Source organism: Cervus elaphus, chromosome 5 (genome assembly GCF_910594005.1).
Source record: "Cervus elaphus chromosome 5, mCerEla1.1, whole genome shotgun sequence".
Lineage (NCBI taxonomy): Eukaryota > Metazoa > Chordata > Mammalia > Artiodactyla > Cervidae > Cervus > Cervus elaphus.
Genome location: NC_057819.1, coordinates 109,689,280 through 109,713,529, shown reverse-complemented (window position 1 = coordinate 109,713,529; position 24,250 = coordinate 109,689,280). Strand labels below are relative to the sequence as shown.

The following is a 24,250-nucleotide window of genomic DNA, read 5'->3' as shown; positions in this document are numbered from 1 at the left end:
GTGTGTGTAGGGTTTTGTTTTTTTATATTTTCTTGGCCATGCCACATGGCACGTGGGATCTTCATTCCCCCACCAGGGATGGAACCCATGCCCCTTGCATTGGAAGCATGGAGTCTGGACCACCAAGGAAGTCCCGCTCTCCTGTGTTTTGAGCATGCTTTCCCCCTAACTTGGCAAGAACTGACTTGGCCCTTTTGCATGTCAGCCAGGAACACGGGGCCTAAAGCTTGAGTGGCTTAGTCAGGACAGCCAGTCAGGGGCAGTTGAAGGGCTAGAACTGGACTTTCTTGCTTCCTGCTCTCATTTTTCCCTCGTGCCCCCAGAATTTCGTTGGACCTTGTCCCAAAACTGAGAGTTTTGTAATCGAGGATACACAAAGACAAGTGACAATTGACCAATGCAGATCAAGTCAATTGAAATGTTTTAAGCCCGGGGATTAGGGCATTGATTTGGGTGGTGAGCAATTAATTGCCCTGGGAATCAACCTCGAACCTGAAAGCCTTCCTCAGGGAAAATTACATTTTTAAGAGGCATTTGAAAGATGGGAAGAAGGAACTATAATAACCTGGGAGGAGGGAAGGGGGTGGTCACGATGCTGGATTGTGTGTGTGTGTGTTAATCACTTCACCTTAGTATCTACACGTGTGTCTATTATTACATTTTAAGTACGATGCTTACTCCAAACCCTTTGCTAAGCTCTTGATAATATTATCTAACATCACTTTATACCTCCCCGTGAATAGGTATTATCCCTGTTTTACAAAGGAGAAAACTGAGCCTCCAGTTAAATAACCTTTTAAAGATCAGTGCTAAGTGGAGCACAAGTTTAAATCTGTATCTGCACAAAGAAAGAGCTTAGCTACTGCCAACTCTCGTACTGTAATTTGTTTGTGTATGTTTCCCCTAATAAATTGTGAGCAGCTTGAGGCCAGGCACTTTGTTTTGTTTATCAGTTGTGTCCCCAGCATGTAGAACAAAGTCATCCAGCATGAAGTAGACACCGATTAAAAAGGTATCAGGTGAATGATTCAGGTAATAATTCGCGTAGCTAGCTCTGTTTTCCTAGAGTCTGAAACACAGTGGGTGGTAACGGATGGTTACTGAGTACAATATAACTAGTGAGGAACCTAAGAGAGATGAACAAAGCAGATATGATTGGGGGGAATTTTGTTATCCTAGTGCTTAGGGCACCTGGTTTTGGCTTTCCTATCTGTGGTCGCACTGTATTTCACTCTCTAAAAAGGCCAAATTTCCATTCCCAAAGGTTATCATTCTTAGACTCCAAGGCTTTGGTGTTGAGTAGAAGGTAGGAAGATAGACTGGAACGAGGACTAAAACCTGCAAGATCACAGGCCCCTAAAGTATCCAGAGCTGTCACTGATGTTTTCTCTCTAATTTCAGGAGTCGAAAAATACAGATCCGAAATATTCCACCCCAGCTTCGATGGGAAGTAAGTGATTAGGGGAAACTGTTAGTGGGGTCATGGAGACTGGGAGGGAAGTCTTGGTTAGCCTGAGGTGGCAGAGATGACTGGGAGGGTCCTGGGGGCTTGGTGCTAGGCCAGAGATGCTGGGGGAGGGGCTGGGGGGGGGTGGGCAGTTGGATTGCATCCTCAACCTAAGACTTCCAGCATGAGTTCTTGGGCATTCCCTCTGGTGAGAGGCAACAGGGAGGCGGGAAAGGGTATCCCCTGAACCCCAAGCTTAGTGATGACAGAGGACTGGCTGGAGACCCAGGTGCCACAGGTCTGCTTCCAAAAAGGACCTTAAGTTCTTTTTTGAGCTGAAGTACATTCTGTGAAGAAATTCTGATGGATTACCACCAGCATTAGTACCTGAGAAAGGGCAGACCAAGCAGGTAACATGTTCAGTCCCCACCGGAGGCTTTCCCAGTGCTTTGGGGTGAGTGGTGTGCCCAGTGATGACTTGGGGTACTCAGGGCAGCCGTACTCACTCCCTCCTACTCTCAGGTACTGGACAGCTTGCTGGCTCAGTATGGTACAGTGGAGAACTGCGAGCAAGGTAAGAGTGGATAGGGGCGGCGGGGCAGTGGGGTAGGGGTAGATGGATGTTGGAGGAGTTGCGGGGTGGGGCGGAAGGACGGAAATCTGCTCTGCTTCGTTTTCTGGTACCACATCTCTCTGGAGCACCAAACAAAGACAGCCAGAGGGTACTGTGAAGGGAGGTAAGGTGGAGTGTCCCAGTTTTGGCTCTGCTACTTCTCTGGAACTGGCTTCTCCTCTGGTTAATAAGAGAATCAACAAAGTCACTCGTTCCCAGAATGGGGTCTCCCTGGCCCAGCCAAGGTAGTAACAGGTTCCCAAGATTTTAGAAATAGGTTCAGAATGGAAGCTTTGCATGCAAGCTAAGTAAATCTGTAGCCATTTTACTTAAAAAGCTTCATAACTCTTGGTTTTTGTCTGAAATAATCAACAGGTTGTGTTTTTTGAGGGGAGGGTGGGCGGATGTCTTTGGTTAATATAAAAAAAAAAAAAAACTTTTGCACATATTGATGGGCAGGCAAAATCTTTCTCAAGACTGCGCCCACGGGAACTTCCGTGGTGGTCCAGTGGCTAAGACTCCGTCTCCCAATGCAGGGGGCTTGGGTTCGATCCCTAGTTGAGGAACTAGATCCCACATGCCACAGATTACACCTGGCGCAGCCAAAAAAAAAAATAGTAGGCCTACAGAAGGAGAAATGATAAAAAGAATTCTAGATCATGAAAAGTTTGCTATGATTTTTGAAGTTTCTCCATTGGTTAAGATTATAAGTTATTTTCAGAGGAAATGAGCTAAAATAAAATTTGGAGGACTTCCCTGGTGGTCCAGTGGTTAAAGAGTCCACCTGCCAATGCAGGGAATGTGGGTTTCATCTGGTCTGGGAAGAGGGAAGATGCCACATGCCATGGGGCATGGTGCAGCAAAGCCCCAGGTGCCACAAATGCTGAAGCTGGCTGTCTAGAGCCCTTGAGCTGCAACTACTGAAGCCCTTGCGCCTCTGGCCCATGCTCTGCAACAAAAGGAGCCACAGCAGTGAGAAGCCCACCTACTGTAATGGAGAGTAGTCCCTTTTCGATGCAATTAGAAAAAAGCCCGTGTGTAGCAGTGAAGACCCGGCTCAGCCAAAAGTAAATGAATGAATGAATAAAAATTTGAAGTGGTTTGGGCTGGAGATAAAGTAGAGCTTGGTCATTAGGCAGACAAAATGGTTTGAGTTTGCAGATCTTTAAGAAACCTGGACGAGACAAAATATTCATCTCCAAATTCTTTGTGGAAAGGGGCAAGCTGTAAATCATTACAAATGATTAAAATCCTCGCCTGCACAAAGATCTGAGGTGCTGAATCAGTCGAACAGGTTCTCTTCTGCTCTGACTCTGGAGTTTGTTTTTATTATAAGCACCAGGACATACCCGGAAGCACTGATAGCCATTGCTCAGTCCCTGATAACCATTGTCCAGTCCTGCTTACGTCTTAGACTGATGACTCAGTTACTCCTGGACAGACAGCAGTGGCTTGGGAGCACATTGGAGAGCTCACTGGGGGTGCCCAGCAGGGGTCACTGCTAGTTCAGAGGCTCAGCAGAGAACCATAACACACCGAATCTGGGGGCGATGCCTGCTCCCTGGAGAAAACAGAATGGGAAATGTTTGCTTTTGTAACAATAAACTCTTCGTCTGCGCAAATGCCACTTACTAAGCAATGCCCTTTCTGTCCACCCTACGAGAAATTATACCCCTAACCACCACCTCCTTTTCCCTGATTTGTATTTCTCCATAGCACTCAACCCCTTCTGCTTTTTTTCAGGGAGAACATGAATTTATCTTTTTTTATTGAAGTATGGTTGTTTTATAATAGTTTCAGTTACACACCATAGTGATTCAGTATTTTTCAGGATTATACTCCATTCAATGTTGTTACAAGATAATGTCTATAATTCCCTGTGCTATGCAATATATTTTTGTCCTTTGACTGCTTTGTTTACTTATTTATTTATTGGCTTGTGGGATCTTAGTTTCCTGACCAGAGATCCAACCCAGTCCCTTGGCAGTGAAAGTGCTGGGTCCCAACCTCAGGATTGCCAGGGAATTCCTATCATTTTACTTTATACATAGTAGTTTGTATCTGTCAGTTCCGTACCCCCTACCCCCATACCCTTGATGTCCCTCCCTCCTTTTTAGTAATCACTAGTTTGTCTTCTGTATCTGTGTTTCTGTTTTGCATGTATATTCGTCTGTATTTTTTAGATTTCCTATATGGGTGATATCACACAGTATTTGTCTTTTTTTGACATTCCACTAAGCATAATGTGCTCTTGGTCCATTCACATCTCTGAAAATGGCAAGATTTAATTTTTTTTCATGGTTGAGTAATGGTCCATCACTTCATGGCAAATAGATGGGGAAACAGTGGAAACAGTGGCTGACTTGATTTTTCCTGGGCTCCAAAATCACTGCAGATGGTGATTGCAGCCATGAAATTAAAAGATGCTTACTCCTTGGAAGGAAAGTTATGACCAACCTAGATAGCATGTTAAAAAGCAGAGACATAACTTTGCCAACAAAGGTCCATCTAGTCAAGGCTATGGTTTTTCCAGTGGTCATATATGGATGTGAGTGCTGGACTATAAAGAAAGCTGAGTGCCGAAGAATTGATGCTTTTGAACTGTGGTGTTGGAGAAGACTCTTGAGAGTCCCTTGGACTGCGAGGAGATCCAACCAGTCCATCCTAAAAGAGATCAGTCCTGGGTATTCATTGGAAGGACTGATGTTGAAGCTGAAACTCCAGTACTTTGGCCACCTGATGCGAAGAGCTGACTCATTGGAAAAGAACCTGATGCTGGGAAAGATTGAGAGCAGGAGGAGGAAGGGACGACAGAGGATGAGATGGTTGGATGGCATCACCGACTCAGTGAACATGGGTTTGGGTAAACTCTGAGAGTTGGTGATGGACAGGGAGGCCTGGCATGCTGCGGTTCATGGGGTCGCAAAGAGTAGGACACGACTGAGTGACTGAACTGAACTGAATAGTCCATTATCTTAGCATCTTTTCACAGTCTTTGCTTATTATACTTTTTGCTTTCTCTTCTTACTAGTATGTTTAAGCTCCATGAGAGCAGAGGTTTTGTTGGTTTGATTCACTCCTGTATTTCCACTTAACTGGTAGAAGATTCTTGCAGAATCTTCCTCTCCATTGGGATGGGAGAGCTCTACTGACAGGCCAGAGGGGCTGAGAGTGGTCTGCACTGCAGTTTTGTGGCGATGAGTGCCTTTGGTGTTGTGGGGGGAGGGGTGGATTTTTTTTTTTTTTTGTCCAAGTCCCCCATGCCAGGGCTGAGCAGGTCTCAGTTCAGTCCAGTTGCTCAATCTTGTCAGACTCTTTGTGACCCCATGGACTGCAGCACGCCAGGCTTCCCTGTCCATCACCAACTCCCAGAACTTGCTCAAACTCATGTCCAGCGAGTCCGTGATGCCATCCAACCATCTCATCCTCTATTGTCCCCTTTTCCTCCTGCCTTCAATCTTTCCCAGCATCAGGCTCTTTTCCAATGAGTCAGTTCTTCATATCAGGTGGCCAAAGTATTGGAGCTTCAGCATCAGTCCTTCCAATGAATATTTAGAACTGATTTCCTTTAGGTTTGACTGGTTTGATCTCCTTGCAGTCCAAGGGACTTTCAAGAGTCTTCTCCAACACCGCAATTCAAAAACATCAATTCTTCGGTGCTCAGGTTTCTTTATGGTCCACCTCTCACATCCATACATGACCACTGGAAAAACCATAGCTTTGACTAGACGGACCTTTGTTGGCAAAGTAATGTCTCTGCTTTTTAATATGCTATCTAGGTTGGTCATAGCTTTTTTCCCAAGGGGCATGCGTCTTTGAATTTCATGGGTGCAGTCACCATCTGCAGTGATTTTTAAGCCTAAGAAAGAGCCCTGCTTTCTTGAGCACGTCTGCTGCTGCTGCTAAGTCGCTTCAGTTGTGTCTGATGCTGTGCGACCCCGTAGACGGCAGCCTAACAGGCTCCCGTGTCCCTGGGATTCTCCAGGCAAGACCACTGGAGTGGGTTGCCATTTCCTCCTCCAATGCGTGAAAGTGAAGTCACTCAGTCGTGTCCAACTCCTAGCGACCCCATGGACTGCAGCCCAGCAGGCTCCTCCATCCATGGGATTCTCTAGGCACGTCTGAAAGTTTAGTCGCTCAGTTGTGTCCAACTCTTTGCGACCCCATGGACTGTAGCCCACCAGGCTCCTCCGTCCATGGGATTTTCCAGGCAAGAGTACTGGAATGGGTTGCCATTTCCTTCTCCAGAGGATATTCCTGACCCAGGAATCGAACCCAGGTCTCCCACATTGTAGGCAGACGCTTTACTGTCTGAGCTACCAGGGTACTTGGTTCAGCTCAGTCGCTCGGTTCAGTTCAGTTCAGTTCAGTTGCTCAGTCGTGTCCGACTCTTTGCAACCCCATGAACCGCAGCGCGCCAGGCCTCCCTGTCCATCACCAACTCCCGGAGTTTACTCAAACTCATGTCGATTGAGTCGGTGATGCCATCCAACCATCTCATCCTGTGTTGTCCCCTTCTCCTGCTCTCAATCTTTCCCAGCATCAGGGTCTTTTCCAGTGAGTCAGCTCTTCGCATCAGGTGGCCAAAGTACTGGAGTTTCAGCTTCAACATCAGTCCTTCCAATGAATACCCAGGACTGATCTCTTTTAGGATGGACTGGTTGGATCTCCTCGCAGTCCAAGGGACTCTCAAGAGTCTTCTCCAACACCACAGTTCAAAAGCATCAACTTTTCGGCGCTCAGCTTTCCTGGCGCTCAGCTTTCCAGCTCTCATATCCATACATGACCACTGGAAAAACCATAGCCTTGACTAGACGGACCTTTGTTGGCAAAGTAATGTATCTGCTTTTTTTTTTTTCCATTTATTTTTATTAGTTGGAGGCTAATTACTTTGCATTTTCTTTTATGTCTTGCTTTTTAATATGCTGTCTAGGTTGGTCATAACTTTCCTTCCAAGGAGTAAGCATCTTTTAATTTCATGGCTGCAATCACCATCTGCAGTGATTTTGGAGCCCAAAAAACAAAGTCTGACACTGTTTCCACTGTTTCCCATCTATTTCCCATAAAGTGATGGGACCAGATGCCATGATCTTAGTTTTCTGAATGTCTAGGGGACCCAAAAATCACAAGACATTGACACATAAAGCAGAGGTTAATTTTATTAATTGAAAATGGGGGAAGAGTATGTGGCCAGATCACATGGAACTCTTAACATCCAACCCAAGTCCGTTCCCAGAACCTGCCCCCCAGACTCCATGGCAGCCGCTCCTGTCAGCTTCCTCAGCTCGGTGCTGACATACTTGCATTTGATCAGTGAATCCTCTCGGGCGCTGTAAAGTGGGTACAGGTGTTTTCTCAGGTCTCTTCAGGGAGGTCCTTACAGACGTTTTCTTGGCCTGATCTCACTCTGTGTGTGATTTTTAACTAGTTTAAATTTCTTTCTAAGAATAAATTTATTTCCAGATTCGGGTGTGTGTGAATGTGTGTTCTCTCTGCTGCATAACTGCTGATATGTTGACTGCACATCCGTTTGTATGCCTGGCTCTCTTGAGGGCTGGCAGGGAAATCGAAGGAAGGCATATTAAAGTTAAAGGAAAATGATAGGCTAATGTCAATTTTCCAGGAGTTGTGATGAAAGGGGCCTGTAGGGGAAATGTTCTGCTTTGTCTTTCAAGGATTTCCTTCCTGACTGCATGGCCCTCAAAGATGAGCCTTTAAAGAACATCATTGGTGCCATCTCCAGGACTCACTGCTCTAACCCTGATCTCTGGTTTGCTCCCCCAGTGAACACCGAGAGCGAGACGGCAGTGGTCAATGTCACCTATTCCAACCGGGAACAGACCAGGCAGTGAGTGGACCCAGAAGTGGGATAGGGAGGGTCTTTGTGGTTGTTGGGAGCCAGGTGCCCCTGCTTTGACAAGGATGGGGTGTGGATGGGCCCCAGTCCCCGCCTAACCTCTCATTTTGTTGCAACCAGTGCCAGACTCTTTGTCTTTTGGTTCAGGAATCTCAAAGGTTCAGAAACCTCCCTGGGATTGATAGGATAAGCTTTGAAGGGAGAGACCCATAGAAGTCCCCTGAGAAGGTGGGAAATCCTCTTTAGAAGATGCTGACTTTTGATAGGTCTCTGGTTGCAGAACCATAGGGTCCTTTGCTGTGTTGATGGCGCCATCTAGTGGTGATGAGAAGGAACTGAGACCTAAAAGATTTGTGATGTGGCAGAAGCAGACATTTTATTAATGTCTCAGGAATCACCTTGAGTCCCATCACATCCACAATTTCTGGCTCCCTAGCTGTTTGGTTGAGTCACCCTGCCCCACCCCATTGGTACTGATAGACTTCATTTATATTCTGTTATGGGCCTTTTGCCACATTTTGCTTTCGATGGTTTTCTTGTTCCTTCAACATGTTGCCTCTATCCCATTTGTTTTCTCCAACCTAGTTTAGAACTGTACCACTTTCTCAAACCTTCGGTTTTCTTTCAGGTGTCTGCTGTGCTCAGAATTTTCTGGAGGTCCCTGCGGCCAATCTATGGGCCTTAACTTGGTTTTAAGTCCACACTTGCTTACTTCCTAATGCATATTGTTGGTCTGTTAACATTTCTAACCAGCATCAGCCCAGGGAATGGATGGCGCATGGCCCCTCCCTTCGGTGTTCACTAGTCCTGGTTTGCAGACATTCCAGATAGACTTAAACTTGTGCAAGCCATTCTGTTTCCACTTCTTCTATTTCCATGGAGTTTACTTGGAAACTTGAAATTAACAAGCCAATCCCCAAATTCAACGGAATTAGCTTATTTTTGCTATACTACCTTATTTGATGTCTTATTTAGACAGGTGGTGTCTCTAAGGTGGAGGTGGGAATGTGGGCAGGAGGTCATGTCCCTTTCTTCTGGAATGTTCCATGTTGTAACCCAACTGAGTGCTTTATACCTGGAGAGCATTTGGTGTGATTGGCATGGATTGGAGTGACCGGTAGATTTTCTGTCTGTCCTCAGAGCCATCTTGAAGCTGAATGGCCACCAGCTAGAGAACCACGCCTTGAAGGTCTCCTACATTCCTGATGAGCAGATCACACAGGGTCCTGAGAACGGGCGCCGAGGAGGCTTTGGCTCTCGGGGTCAGCCCCGCCAGGGCTCCCCTGTGGCAGCTGGGGCCCCAGCCAAACAGCAGCAAGTGGACATCCCCCTGCGGCTCCTGGTGCCCACCCAATATGTGGGCGCCATCATTGGCAAGGAGGGGGCCACCATCCGCAACATCACAAAACAGACCCAGTCCAAGTGAGTCTTGGCCGCAGGGGAGGTAGAGGTGGGGCCAGGAAACAGTGGTTGGTGCCCAGGAGGCGAGGTCCCTCCTAGAAACACACGGAGGGGGTTTCAGCTCAACTTTACCTCTTAGGAAATGTTGGGAGATAGAATAAGCCTGGGATGTGCCATTTGGTGGCAATGGCTGGGCCACACACTAGTTGTAAGAAGCGTTTCTTTGTAGAACTTTTCATGGAGCAAAACTAGTCTTGGGAAGAAAGCCTCTCCTTGGTGCTCTGTGACCTCAACACTGATTATCGGTGGCAGCAGGACAGGCCAGTCAGGGACCTCAGTGAGAGGGCGTAGTCCTGACCTGTCTCCCATTGCACACAGCCACTGCTCTTCTCTAATCTTTATAGCCGATCTGTGGAACAGAGCAGGTCATTTTGTGTTCTGATTCATAATGCACCCTTTTATCATTTGCTTTTAATTTGACACAGTGTACCTTCCCTTTATAGTGGTTTCAAGGGGGAAACGCAGCTTCAGAGCTGAGGGCTGTTGATCCCCAGCCCTGGATTCCCGAGAGATGCCATCGTTCTCGGCTGCCGCCTCCTGACTGAGACAGAATCCATAGCAACAGGCTGCCCTTCTCTTGCCTGTCTCAGTTCCGCACTTGGCCTTGTTCCAAGAAGAGCAGGCCTGTACTTTGGGTTGAGGAGCTTCACCAGGGACAGCTAACCATCCATGTGCTTGTTAGGATCGACGTGCACAGGAAGGAGAATGCCGGTGCTGCCGAGAAGGCCATCAGTGTCCACTCGACCCCTGAGGGCTGCTCTTCTGCTTGTAAGATGATCCTGGAGATTATGCACAAGGAGGCCAAGGACACCAAAACGTAAGGCGCTAGCTTCTCTGGGCACTGCCGCCTCCTCAACTCCTAACACAGACAAATAGGGGACACAGAAATTGTACAACAGGGTGAAAGCTGAAAAATGAATCCTCCTCCTGGTAAATAAGGCCCCATGTATCCTAGCAGTGCTGTGCCCTCGTAGGCACGTGCACATGTATGTATATGCATGTGTTTTAGCACAAATAGGATCATCATGAACATGCTGTTGTACAGTCTGTTTTTTTCATTGTCGTGCATCAGTACACAGGCTCACCTTGTTCTTTATTAGCTGCATAGAACTCTGTGAAAGAAATTGCACAAACGTGTCTGACTCTTTGCCGTCCCATGGACTGTAGCCTGCCAGGCTCCTCTGTTCTTGGGATTCTCCAGGCAAGACTACTGGAGTGGGTTGCCATTCCCTTCTCCAGGGGCTCTTCCCGACCCTGGGATCAAAACCGGATCCTCCTGCATTGCAGGTAGATTCTTTACCAACTGAGCCACTAACCCAAAGGTACATAGAATTCTATGAAAGTGAAAGTTGCTCAGTCATGTCCAACTCTTTGCGACCGCATGGACTATACAGTCCGTGTAATTCTCTAGACCAGAATACTGGAGTGGGTAGCCTTTCCCTTCTCCAGCAGATCTTCCTGACCCAGGAATCAAACCAGGGTCTCCTGCATTGCAGGCATATTCTTTACCAACTGAGCTAAATTCTATAGTATGCCCCCTTGAGAGTATACACTTGGATGAGTTTTTAATACGAGTATATTTACAGAAACCATCACCAGTTAAGGAACACACCCATCACCCATAGTGACCTTGAGCCTTTGCCATCTGTCGCTACTTCCCATTTCTCTCCCACTGATCTTCATGGTTTTGTTTGAAAACACGATTTGGTTCTGGCGTTTGTCCCGGAAACCCCCATCTGCAGCGGCCTGCCATCTAAGGAGCTCTTGTCCCTCACTTCTTCCCAAGGGCTGACGAGGTTCCCCTGAAGATCCTGGCCCATAATAACTTTGTTGGGCGTCTCATTGGCAAGGAAGGGCGCAACCTGAAGAAGGTGGAGCAGGACACAGAGACAAAAATCACCATTTCCTCGTAAGGCACTTTCCTCTCCCTCTGCGAGTGGGATACCTGGGCCCCCAGGGTGGCATAGTTCATTATCCATCCTTAGCACCTGCCCCATAAGTCGGATACAGTTTCTGCTTATTGAAGGATAGATAAAGCAGCGATGAAGAGTATTTATCTGTAAGGGCTGGAGTCCTTCCATCACCGCTGTGGGAGGGAGGGCTGTGGTTAGGGTGTTGCCTCTTCAGTCCTCGGCAGCTGCATCCTGTCTCTCTCGCTCTGCATCTTGGGGAGAGAGCCTGCTGCCAGGGGCCAGTACGGGGGAGTGTTCCCGGCACACTGCCAGGCCACGGGGAGAGGACGGACCCAGATCCTTTCCTGAGCCTTGAGCAGGTGCTCTGTGTGATGGCCTGCTTCTCAGGACGGATCCGTTAGCCCTTCTGTGAACACTGTGTCTCTTGACTTTGTGAAGAGACTTAGTTAAGTCGCTCAGTCGTGTCTGACTCTTTGCGATCCCATGGACTGCAGCCCACCAGGCTCCTCCGTCCGTGGGATTCTCCAGGCAAGAACACTGGAGTAGGTTGCCATTTCCCTCTCCCTGTGAGCAAATTACCTGCTCTGCTTCAGAAAGGCACAGAAGATGGATTGTCTAGCACCACTGGGGAAGTTTCCAGTCAGGAGCACCCTCCTTGCTTACCAGTCTGTGCCGAATGTCCTCACCTCCCTGTAGGGAAACCTTGCCCTAGGGACGAGCTGAAGGCCAGAGACAGAGCTATTCATATTTGCCCCAAACTAAACATCATGTGGAAACAGCGTGGCTGTGATGTCCTCAGCCAGGCTCTTTTCCTGGTCCTGGCCTGTCAGCGGAAGCTTGATGCTGCTCTGCTCCCTGCCCCAGGCTGCAGGATCTCACCCTCTATAACCCCGAGAGGACCATCACTGTGAAGGGCGCCATCGAGAACTGCTGCAGGGCCGAGCAGGAGATCATGAAGAAAGTGCGGGAAGCCTATGAGAATGACGTGGCTGCCATGAGCGTGAGTGTCAGAAGCCTCTGAGCCGGAGCCGTAGCAGAAGTGGGTCTCCAAGTGGATGGGTGTTCACATGCTGGGGTCGTGGGAACATTGACTTTGCTTTTGGACCTCAAGATTGATCAGTCCTTTTAGCACTGAATTAATAGGGGTTTTTCATTTGATTCCTGGGTGCAAGTGGGGATCCAGTCTTGGGCTTTGAGGTCTGTGGTTCCCTCTGTAAACTTCGTGTTTATGTACACTTTAGTGGGGGAGAGGGTTCCTAGTTTTCATCTGGTTTTTAAAGATGAGTGAGGATGTGGGTCACATGACCAAAAATGTGAGTCCTAGAAGTCAGAGACCCATCTTCCCCACCTTGTCGCCTGAGGTCTGCCTCCATCAGAGGGGAGGGACTGCTGGAGAAGAAGGACGTCTGAGGGTCTAAAACGGTGTCCCTTCACCTCAGAGGTGGGAACCCTCGTGTTCATGTGAGAGTTGTGAATACCAGAGGGGCAGGCAGGTTTGGGGCAAAAGCATGCCATTCTCCTGTTTTGGCCCATTCACCCTCCTGTTCAGCCAGCACCATGGACAGGAGCTACCAGGCCCCATCCGAATGAGCCAACCTCTTTCTCTTTGTCTTCTTTTCCTCAGCTGCAGTCACATCTCATCCCCGGCCTGAACCTGGCCGCTGTAGGTCTTTTTCCAGCCTCCTCCAGTGCAGTGCCACCGCCTCCCAGCAGCGTCACCGGAGCTGCGCCTTACAGCTCCTTTATGGTAGGTGCAGGGGACCCTGAGCTGTCCGTGAGCTCACTTCGGGCCCAGCTCCTTGTGGGAGCCTGATACTTGGCAATTTACAGGGCGAGGGACGGGCTCCCAGCCACTAGCGCTAGCTGTCCGGAGCAGTGCCGGCAGCACTCTTCCTCTTCGTCTGGCCCAGCTTCCGTTTGTCCCTGTGGGGCATGGGGAGAGCTGCAGAGCATGTCGCCCAGGCTGGTGTCTGGGTGCTGCACCCCTTCCTCATTGACGGTGCAGGGCAGGGCCACGGAGGGGCTTCTGGGCTGTGCCCCGTGACTGGAGCTGCATTAATGACATACCCTGTCTTGGCAGCAGGCTCCAGAGCAGGAGATGGTGCAGGTGTTCATTCCCGCCCAGGCGGTGGGCGCCATCATCGGCAAGAAGGGGCAGCACATCAAACAGCTCTCCCGCTTCGCCAGCGCCTCCATTAAGGTGACCAGCTCTGTTCTCCTTCTGGTTCCCGGGGTGTGAGGGCGCTCTGCTCCCATCACCCTCTCCTTTGGTTCTCAGACACCCCATCTGCCTAGTGTTAGGGCTCTCTCCTGTGGGGTCCCAGTTCCTTTTGCTTTCGACTTCGCTTTCAGACTAAGAGAGGAAGTGGTATCATAGCACAGGAGAGCTTCAGTTCAGGCAAGACTGACTGGGTTCAGTCGCAGTTTTTGAGCTATAGTACCCGAGCCTTCCTTTCCCCGTCAGCATAGTAGTGATCAGAATACTCTGAAATGATGCAGCCAAAGCCCCCAGCTCAGTGCTTGAGGCACAGTGGTTGCTCGGTAAATTTTAGCCATCTTTCCACCTTCCCTGGTCAGGGAGAACCTGTCACAGTGAAGGAATGCTTTGTTAAATTTCACAAATCTAAAGCCATTGGTTTCAGTGGTCTGAAAGGTTTTGGTCAAATGCAGTGTATGTTCCCTGGTGAATAAGGGCTCCCAGAAATTCTCTGGGAGGCCAGTCCATTCCCCTCTACCACCACCACCACCAGTGGTCCCTCTTGGCAGGACTCAACTAAACTCTCCTGGGTGGTGAGCAGGGAGTCCCTACTTAGAACACGTCAAGAAACAAAGGCACTTGTGTCCTCGTAAGATTTTTGGCACAGGGGCGATAGCCTTGGGTCCGGGGTCTTTGTTCTTCACCCCCCAGGCCATCAGAAGTGGGGAGTGGAAGCAGGGTATTGGTAGGGTTCTGGAGGAGGGGGCGATAGAGCGCTTATCTGTGACCAGTGTTTGCTTTGTAGATTGCTCCTCCTGAAACTCCAGACTCCAAAGTTCGTATGGTCATCATCACTGGACCCCCAGAAGCCCAATTCAAGGTTCTGGTCTTTATTGTTTTTTCGAGTAGGACCCAGGGGAATCAATCAAGTTTGTGTCAGAGTGCAAATCTGCATCAGATTTTAAGCTTCCCTGTAAATTCGGGGCTGCCCAGCTGCTTTCAGACTGACATTTAACTTGCATTCTAACGCCTTCCCCCTCTGCTTCCTGAAAGTGAATAGGCACACGGAAAAGAAGGCCATCTCCTTGCCCTCTGCTGTAGTGACTAAGGAAGGCTCTTCTCTCCTTTATGTCCCTACTACGTTCCTAGGTTCTCGGACTTCTGACAGACAGCTAAAGAGCTGATAGAGTAGCTTATTCTGATCTAGGGAGGGCTGGAGACGGGGGACAGCCCTAGGCTGCGTGCAGTGACAGCAGCCTGCCGCTGAGTGACCCTCCAACCGCCACTCAGGCCATTCCCTACTTGTCCGAGTCCATGCAAGCCTCCCAGACCCCTTAGGTCTGGTTTGTAGTTTAGGTACTGTATTCGTCTGGGGAGTTACGTATTCATATTCAGTTACTTTGCCCAGGCCTCCCAGTGTTACAAGTGAGCAGAAGGAGTGTTGACAGGTTAGTGCTGTGGACCTTTCCTGTCACCTGTCCTAGGTGGTGATCCACCCCGCACGAGGGGGTGGGGCTTGGGGAGCTTCCCTTTTGTCACATATATGTGTACTGCCAATGTAACAATGACCTCCTTTTCTCAGGCTCAGGGAAGAATTTATGGAAAACTCAAGGAGGAGAACTTTTTTGGTCCCAAGGAAGAAGTAAAGCTGGAGACCCATATCCGGGTGCCAGCGTCAGCAGCCGGCCGGGTCATTGGCAAAGGTGGCAAGACGGTGAGCCATGAGGGTCAGGCTGAAAGCTCTGGATGTTGGTCCCTGAACCTGACAGCTCTGCCCTGGCCCCCTACTTCCCCACCCTGAGTGATCTCTGAGTGTGAATCACTTAGTTGTGACTGACTCTCTGCAACCCCATGTAGCCTGCCAGGCTCCTCTGTCCATGAGATTCTCCAGACAAAGACTGCTGGAGTGGGTAGCCATTCCACTTCCAGGGATGCTCAACCTTAGTACTTGCACTTTGCCCCTTTACTTGATTCTGCTCTCCAAGCTCAGCTCCTGAATCCTCCAGTTTCTACCAGCTAGTGACTAAACCTCTTGCCCCTCCCTCCACTGCCATCCGTGTTTGACACTGTCAGCACCCAAGCACCTCTCTGACCTGTCCTCCTGCTCCCACCCCTGCCCCCAGGTGAATGAGCTACAAAATTTGACAGCAGCTGAGGTGGTGGTGCCAAGAGACCAGACTCCTGATGAGAATGACCAGGTCATCGTCAAGATCATCGGGCATTTCTATGCCAGCCAGGTACATATGGCACTCCCCCATCACAGGAGGGTGGCAGGAACCTGGGGATCAGAGGAGCAGGATTCTGCCTGCCTCTGGCCTGGGTCACTCTTCTCTTCCAGGTGTAGGGTGTGATGTGTAGATATCTTATTCCCTCTTAAGACTGTAAGGACAGTGATTTGACTTACTTTCGTAGGTATATGTTATGTACAGTGACTATTAATGTTACGTGCTGTATGTGATATGTTGATAGTCTTCACTGTCGTCTAATCACAGTCCTTCTCTTTTGCACTGGAGAAGAGAAATGTGTCTTGGCCACTGCCCAGTCTGGTTTGTGGGGTAACACCATGGGTTGCCCTTTTCCAGTGCATTTCCTTCCTCTTTCCCAGAACCACTGCTCCATCCTGCTTCCAGTTCTTCCAGCCTCCTGGTCTCATCCTGGCACTCACCGTCCATTTCTGTGCTGCTTCCAGTGAGCCCGTCAGCAGTGCCCAGCATTGGGACTGACCCCATAGTCTAGAAAGGAGGGCAAATATCAGATTCAGATTACAGGGTGATTGAAACGACTGGGGTTTTCCTAAAACCTCCGATTGTTGAAGCTGGAAGGCTGTGAAGGCTATTGGATACCACCCCTTCCATTCCCAGAGGATAAGCCTGTCACAGCAGGTTTTGGCCCATCTGAGGCTGCTCATGAAATCAAGGGCCAAACAGGAACCCAGACCCCAGTGTGGCATGGCGGCTTTCTCTGACAGTCCTTTGGGAACAATTAATAGCCACAAAAACTATCTTAAGATTTGTGGGTGCTCCTGCTACACCAAGCACCATTCTATGTGGTGTCTCTTAACTCATGTCGTCCTCATAACAACCTCATGGTACAAATGAGGAACATGAGGTTAAGAGAGTAAATGATGTATTCAGGGATGCAGAAGAGCCAGGATGTATTAAATACTGAAGGGGGGGTATGTTTTGTTGGTTAGAATGAGAACTAAATGAAAAACTTTATAAAACATTAAGCACAGGGCTGACAGGAGGCATTAACATATAAAAATGTCAACTCCACATTCGTTCCCCAACTTAGACCAACTTTTCTCTTTAACCAGGAAAATCAGTCACTCATCTTATGGAAAGCAGACATTCTGGTATATTTCTGTCAAGTGAATCACAGTGGACAGTTGGTTTCCCTCACAAAACCTTTGTTCATAGGGAAGAAATTTTTAACAAGGAAAGAGTTAAAGATACCGGTCCTTTGTTTTCTCCACTTTCACGGTGGAGCTTACTTCACTACCTTTCGGTTATCCCATTTCATCCCCTTTCCCTGGATATTTACATGCATAGTGGAGTTGTGATTGGTGAAAAGGCCTCCTGATTTTTGATCTTCTGACAACACATACTCCTGGAAACTTAGGGAGTTCCCCCTTGAGTTGAGAAACATGTGTCAGCTTGGTCATGTTTTAAATTCTGATGAGTGACTTTATACTGCTTTTCTCCTCCACTCCCCTATATGAATCGAGTGGGTGCTCAGGGTCTGCTCAGAGGCAAAGAAACTTTCTGTCACTCTAACCCTCAGCCCTCTCTTACCTTTCTTCTAAGTCCCGTGTGATCTGTTTGTTGCCAGGATCCAGACCCCGGTGGCCTGTCTCACCAGTCGGGCTGTCTCTCCCCACCTTTGAAGATCCTCACTCTCACGTGTTCTTTCTGCAGATGGCTCAGCGGAAGATACGAGACATCTTGGCCCAAGTCAAACAGCTGCACCAAAAGGGACAGAGTAACCAGGCCCAGGCCCGGAGGAAGTGACCAGCCCCTTCACGTCGACCCCCATCATGTCGGCTGAAGGACAACAGGCCGAAATCGAGAGCATGATCTCCCCAGCAGGCCTGAGAATGAGCGGGAATCAGGGACACTTGGGCCGGGATGTAGATCAGGTTTGCCCACGTGCTTGAGAAAGTTGTTCCAGTGAGGAACCCTGATCTCTCAGCCCCAAACACCCAACCAATTGGCCCAACACTGCCCACCCCTGAGGGTGTCACCTTGGAAATTCTAGCTCAGGGTGCTTTTAAACGTGGATTGTTTTAAGTTCTCCAGGTCCCATCGAGAGGGTGGGTCAGACCCCAGTGGGAAGAGAAATAAAATTTCCTTCAGGTTTTTAAAACATGCAGAGGGGTGTTTTAATCAATCTCAAAGGATGATTTACTTCTTGACCCTAAAGCCCTTCCAGCCTTCTCCTCCTTGGTTCATTGATTAAAATACCTCTATTCTCGTGCCCTGACATCACCTCTTCCTGTATTCACACTGATTAGCTCATCTTTCTGCTACTGGCAAAAGTGGGAACCAGTGCATTGCTTTGTGTATATTATTGACTCGAAGGGAGAAGACGCATCGGCATCTGTAGATTAATTCCGATCCCTTCCTAACCAACCTATAGGAATAGCGAGGAATAAAGAATGGGAGAGACAGATGATTAAAATAAATAGTAATCCACGTTTAAAAGGAGTGCCCTTGTGGCTGATGGATTCCAGATCACCACCTTGAGAAACTGGTGCAGTTCAAATTGCCCGCGTGGTCGGGGCTTCCCCACCAAGACTCCTGCCCCGTTCGTGTCCCTCTAACCGTGAGAGTCCCACGCCATGTCCAGGAGCACATGGGTGGTGCCAACTGCTCAGTGGGACAGGGGCTGACCACTGTGCTGTCCCTGATTCCTGCCATTCTCAGGCAGATTTTATATTTTTTTAGTCTATTTTAATGATTGGATACGAGCACTGGGAAGGGGACCCTAACTCCCCTTGATAAAGTCTCAGTTCCATGGAGGACTTGAGTGGCCCCAAAGGCTGCCACTGTGCCCTCACCCCGGCCCACGTGCTCGCATAAGGGCTGGTTCCCAGAAGCGGGGGTTGCGGGGCACTCCCCCACCACGGCACTGTTCCCTTGGTGGTGGTGGGATGTGCAACCCGCCCCTGAGCTCCTGAAAAAGCTGAAGTCCATCATTTGGCATCTATTACGAATATTCAGTAAATCGGAGAGTATTTGCTTCTGTGTTTATCCTAGAGGCGTATTTAACTGATGGTTTCTGCCTGCACGAGTCGTTGGCTTGATGTTATGTGTGCCTAAAAGAAACAAAATTCAAAATACCAGCAGCATTATGCACAAAAGGGTAAACAAGCTTAATTTATTAATTTTCCAGGCTCAAGTAAGGTCCCATTTTAAGTTCAGCCCTCGTGGAAGACAGCAGCCGTCAGTTAAATGAGGTTTGGCCTCCCCTCCTCGTGTGCTGATCGTCAGCGCAGATTAGCCGGGTGGTGCACTTTAGCTACCTTGGACAATGCTATCCAGTGTGCTGGGAAGGGAGGAAGGCCTCTGCGTGTGGAAGAGCCCACGCTCGGGACTCCCCTCCTTGCAACATTGCAACAACAGTACCAACCAGACAACCATGACATGTGGGCGGAGTCAGTCAGGTAATGCTGTGCGCAAAGTAAACTACCTCAAGGTATGAAGTTACCTCAGCAATTACTTTCCTTTTTGTTCCCCCCACCTCTTTTTTTTTTTTTTAATCTTTTTTTCTTTGCGGCTTGCTGATATTTTATATAAAAAAGAAAAGCAAAGCAAAAGAGAAGCTGATAGTCTTGAATATTTTATTTTTTTAATGAAAAGAAAAAAAAAACGAGAAAGTTATGTTTCATAATTTCTTACAACATGAGCCAGTGTAACTCTTTTAGGAAGTCTCTATGGAGAACAGGCCCTGTGGGAAAGGCAGCCGGTGCTGCCCCTTGGAGGGAGGCTGGGCCCAGAGGGAAGGCCCACGTGTGAGAGAGCCCAGGGTCAGACTCTGATCTCTAAGCCACCCACCTCTCCCGGGAAAATCTTGCCTGATGAGATTGACAGGCCCAGCAGAGCTGTGGCCCCAAGGGCGAAGCAACAGCCTCCAGCAGCTGGCCTGTGGTCTCCCCTCCCCCCTTTGGTTAAAGGGCACCCCGGCTTTTTCCCACCAGTGGTGCTGTTGAGATATTTTAAAAGTATTGCCTCCGTTTTATCGAGGAGAGAAATAATAACTAAAAAAACAAACCCTTAAAAAAATGTACACTTCTCTAAAAATATGGGAGCCAAGATTCCATTGGTGGAAGAGACAAAGCCACCCTCTCACCCGCAGAGAGGTCCACCTGGTTTGTCATTGCAGTGCTTTTCATTTATTGTGACTGTTATTTCATTTTAGTCCCATCTTGCCATTTTTGGTCTTTATCAGTAGACCAAGGGACAAACAGATAACTGGCCCTTCTGTCTCCTCATCTTCTTTCAATTGATGTGATTGATTCTAACAGCGGGCCCACACTTATAAATCCTTGATTTAGGGTGGTGGGTGGCAAGGAGGGGCAAGGGATTTGGGAATGTAGCTGGGGACAGGTTCCTGCCTCATTGGTGTCTTGTTACTTTCTTCCCATGACGTTCCTTTATAGACCCCCAGAACTGTCTGCCCCAAAGAGGAGGAAGCAGGAAAGCCTTTAGAGATGATACCAGGCCAGTTTAATTAAGCTTCCCACCTGTCCAAACCACAGAAAAGGGTCTCCCAACTTGTATTTCTGGCTCTATATGCTTTATTCCAAAATGAAGCAGATAACATTCAGACATCGGCCATTTAGTGATTTAAGGTGAATTTCCAGCAGCAAGCATGCTTTGATATCTGGTTCAAACTGCCATCAGAATAAAACCCCCACAGTACCTGAAATGGGATTGTTGCAGTGTTCAGTTTGCTTGGGATCCTGCTCCCATCACACCTGCAGCCCACATCCTTTCCCTCTGGCTGGTTCAGCTCCCAGAAGAGACCAGGAGTGTGGCAAGGGACTGTCAAACCTGGATTCGGCATGGCTGATATTTGCCCAGCAGGAAAATTGTGCAAGTTACGCTACCGGAAAGCAAAGGAATATGGTTTGGTGGTTAAGGTTTAGCAGGATAAAGGGCTTGTCTTGGTGGTTCCACCTTTGACCTCTGGGCCAGGTCTTGGGGCAACTCCGCCCCCTGCACATCACCTCCATTTCCCCATCCTTGGTGAGAAAACAAGTTAATGTGAAATGCACTTGAGAGATTTGGATGATCTGAAAACAGTGACTTTAAAAAAAAACAACTTCTGTGCTCTGATATGTGTGTGAGCTACATATATATTTTAAAGAAAAGACCATCACTTTTAGGGTGTATTTTTTAATTCTGTGGAACACGTGAAAAAACCAAAATGGTTTGATTCCCTGACTTTGAAGCTGCGTCTGACGGTGACACCCAGTGGCCCTTGAGGGTCTGGCTGCCTTTTGCGGTTTGGGTTGCGGACTTGGCTCCCGGAGGGGTCTGGGGAGGAGAGCGCCGTTTTTAGGGACAGGGAGTTCATCTCCTTCTTCTCTTTTCCTGCGCTCCTCCCGGTCCTTTCTCAGTCTTTTTTTTCCTTTACCCTGAGCTCTCCACTTCTGGGAGCAGTGGGGGCTGTTCTGTTAAGTTATGCCTCACGATTGGCAGAAGAGACCCCATGTAGAACCCGAGAACCCTGGAGGGGAGCGCTCCAGTTGGTTCTGTGTGTCCATTTTCCCCTGTGCCAAAGACAGGCTGTGAGAGACGCCATCTCTGAATCAAAGCAATAACCATCCTTTGAACCCAAACCTGGGCTGTCTGAGAGGGGGAGAGGTCCCGGGAACTGTATGGGCTAAAAGATCCGGCCCTTCCCTTCTGAGGCTCCTGGGGGACGTGGGGGCGGTGTGTGCCAAGGCACAGGGAGCTGAGAAGGGGTCCAGTGGCTCCGGTTGCACTTTGGGGAAGGAGGGGGGTTGGGGGCTCCTCCCAGTGAGGCTGCGCTCCATCCCCCGCCCCCACTGCAGAGACAGCACTGCGAGTTCTCTTCAGGCCTGGCAGACTGGCAACGAGGAGGGGCCTCAGTTAGCTCTGCAGGGTGCCTTCCCCTCCTCCCACCCCAGACATACTCTCTGCCACACTGGGAACAGCGGTGCTGCGTAACTACCTCACAGAGCCCCCCAGGGACCGCCCGAGCTCCTGCCTCTAGTCCACCTTCCCTCCTTTCTCTCACTCAAGGGTAGGAGGTCCCCCTTCCCCTTGAAGTGTTGACGCGGAGATCCTAGAGGCTTTGATGTTCAAAACATGCCAATTTGTTGAAAACCGGTGGGAGGAAAACAGCACAGCCTGCCCCAGTAACTGCAGGAAGATGGAAGAAGGATCCTCGGTGCCAGGGGACATAAAGCCATTTCCCTTCCAAACTCTTGGTGATTTAGAGGCAGGGCTTTTCTCTTGTATTCAGACTTAGGGCAACACCAGCTGAAAACTGCAGTTTCTTTCTTTTGGATACATAAGACTTCTCTCTTGGGGTACAGGACAGGGAGGAGGCCTCATGACTGAAGGCGGATTCAGAGGGTGAGGGCTGGAGCCCCAGCCCTGACCCTCAGCCCTGTGCACCTCCTTGGGGGCACAGTCTGATGGCGCCGTTACTGGTGCCTTAGTCTGGTTGAATCTGGATGGACGAGACAAAAGAATTTTTTTCTGAAATGAAATAGCAGGAAGCTCCTCGGGGCATGTGTTTTGAGTAACCACAGATGATGGATGCTACGAGTATAAATGGATTAACTACCTCAATCCTCACAGTGAGATTAGAACCGAGGGCTGGGACTGGTGAGTAAGGGGGTAGATCCCAGCCAGGAGGAGTGAGCTGAGGCTTATGCCACAGAAGGTTTGTCCTTGAGGAATGGGCGTGCCTGCTAGATAACTCATTGGTTGGGTTGAGAGGACTGGTCATTAGGCCCCCGCCTTTCTGCCTTCCTCGCCCCGGGGACCCTTGCTTCACCTCTTCCCTGCAGCCTGCCGTGCTCTCACCTGCCATATCTTGTTGGACCAGAGGGGGAAGAGAGGACAGGCCTCCTGTCTTCTACCAGAGGAGGCTGCCAGGAGGTGAGATGTGGGGCCTGGCCTGGGACCCGCCACTCAGCCCCACAGCCAGGAAGCCTGGGGAAGCCGGAGCTAAGTCGTCTTCAACAGGGTTTCTTTGAGATTCTCCACCTCCTCTACCCCTTCCCAGTCTTCACAGGGACGGTGGGCTCTGGAGAGGTGGAGCAGGATCCCTTATCCTGAGAGGCCGAGGGCCTGGTCCTCTGGTCTTCAGGAGCCTTTGTAGTCGGGGAGTTCCACTGGGCGATCCCAGCCCCTCCCCACCCTCTAATGGACCTCCTCATAGAAGCCCCATTTCACTTTTGTTTTATCTACCTCTTAGCAAGACAATAGAGATAAATTAGGTAGTGGCAACTCCACTTGCTTAGATTAGGGGGGGAAAAAGATTTCTTTTTCCAAAGGAAAAAAAAAATATTACCTTAAAAATACTTTCCAAAAAATTAAAAAAAAAAAAAAAAGCCAAAAAAAAAAAAAAGTTCTTAAGAGGGAGACATTTTCCAGTGACCGCTGGATTGTTTTAATTCCCTAAACTTTTCTCTTTTTTTTCCCCCACAAATAAGTTTCACTCTTCGGCAATTTTCTCCACCTGGTCTGAGATAATGTGCTATTCTAACAGGTACAGCTTTCGCAGTCTGCCCCCCTGGCTTGCCCCACCCTGCACCTCATTCCTGTCGGTGAGTTCCTATCTGTGCTCTCCCTGTTGCTTCTTAGCCGGGTGACTTCACTCAGCCCCACGGAACGAAGGCTTTGTGTGTGTGGCGGTGCTGAAGTCTGGACTCACCATTTCAACCTGTGGAGGTTGGGGGGGGGGCGGGGGGCACTTGTAACCCTTTTGTGTCAAGTTTCTATAACCTACTGCAGTGTAAAGGTGTTCAAAATGAATTTCAGCAGATAATGAGTTAGCAGGAGGAATAAACATTCTCTACCACCACTTGAATCCTCCCCTTACTCCAACATGTTGATCCTGATCCCAGGAACCAGAATAAGAGAGTCCCTTCTGAGGCAAAGTGAATTGCGTTCAGTCCTGAGACATCACTTAGGAAAGTGGAAAATTATTTTTATGAATGCAAAACTTGGTGGGGACTGGAGTGGGGGACTTGTGCCTGTGATTGTGTGACCCTGTTCTGTAACTGTGGCCACTTTGGAAGTTGTACTTTGCTGGGAATCGGCCAGCTGTCACCACCAAATTTTGATTGTACCCTTTCTCCCACCCTTTAATCTGCTCTGTGCTTGGTCTGGGAAGATGGGGCGGCTGGCTCAGACTTTTGGAGTTTGTTCTTTTGCTGGATGAGCACTCCAGTTTTCTTTCCCATGAAAGTTGTTTCTGCTACAAATCACTTGATTCCGTTGTTTCAATTTCAAAATAAAAGGAAACTTATATTGAAAGCTGTGAGAGAGTGTATGTCTCGGAGGGTTTGGGGGATCTGGTTGCTGAGATGGTCAGACTTCTGGGGTTGGAGCTTTGGTCTCCAGGGACCAGAGCCACTCAGGTTCGAAGTAGGCATTTTTCTTATATTTACAGGATAGTAAAAGAAGAGTGGCTTTTAAATGGTGCCTTGTTCTTAATTCCCTTGGCATATTGGTATAAGGCCTTCACTATTAAAAATGTCGAGTAATGTCTGCAA

The 24,250-nt window shown here is 48.9% G+C and overlaps 1 protein-coding gene across 3 annotated transcripts in view; it reads left to right on the top strand.

Moving 5' to 3' along the window:
* The window catches only part of IGF2BP1 (insulin like growth factor 2 mRNA binding protein 1), a 48,385-nt gene extending 24,380 nt beyond the window's left edge, over nucleotides 1-24,005 (top strand). For 2 of the 3 annotated variants that reach the window (XM_043904264.1, XM_043904263.1), the window contains 13 exons: nucleotides 1,402-1,450; nucleotides 1,970-2,021; nucleotides 7,845-7,908; nucleotides 9,058-9,339; nucleotides 10,061-10,195; nucleotides 11,165-11,287; nucleotides 12,156-12,291; nucleotides 12,916-13,038; nucleotides 13,372-13,491; nucleotides 14,294-14,368; nucleotides 15,071-15,202; nucleotides 15,612-15,725; nucleotides 17,406-24,005. In XM_043904264.1, the coding sequence (XP_043760199.1) occupies nucleotides 1,402-1,450; nucleotides 1,970-2,021; nucleotides 7,845-7,908; nucleotides 9,058-9,339; nucleotides 10,061-10,195; nucleotides 11,165-11,287; nucleotides 12,156-12,291; nucleotides 12,916-13,038; nucleotides 13,372-13,491; nucleotides 14,294-14,368; nucleotides 15,071-15,202; nucleotides 15,612-15,725; nucleotides 17,406-17,498 (1,498 nt within the window). In that variant the 3' untranslated portion in view covers nucleotides 17,499-24,005. The remainder of the gene's footprint in view (nucleotides 1-1,401; nucleotides 1,451-1,969; nucleotides 2,022-7,844; nucleotides 7,909-9,057; nucleotides 9,340-10,060; nucleotides 10,196-11,164; nucleotides 11,288-12,155; nucleotides 12,292-12,915; nucleotides 13,039-13,371; nucleotides 13,492-14,293; nucleotides 14,369-15,070; nucleotides 15,203-15,611; nucleotides 15,726-17,405) is intronic. The other variant, XM_043904265.1, reaches the window with a different exon arrangement.
* Nucleotides 24,006-24,250: the final 245 nt, after the last annotated feature.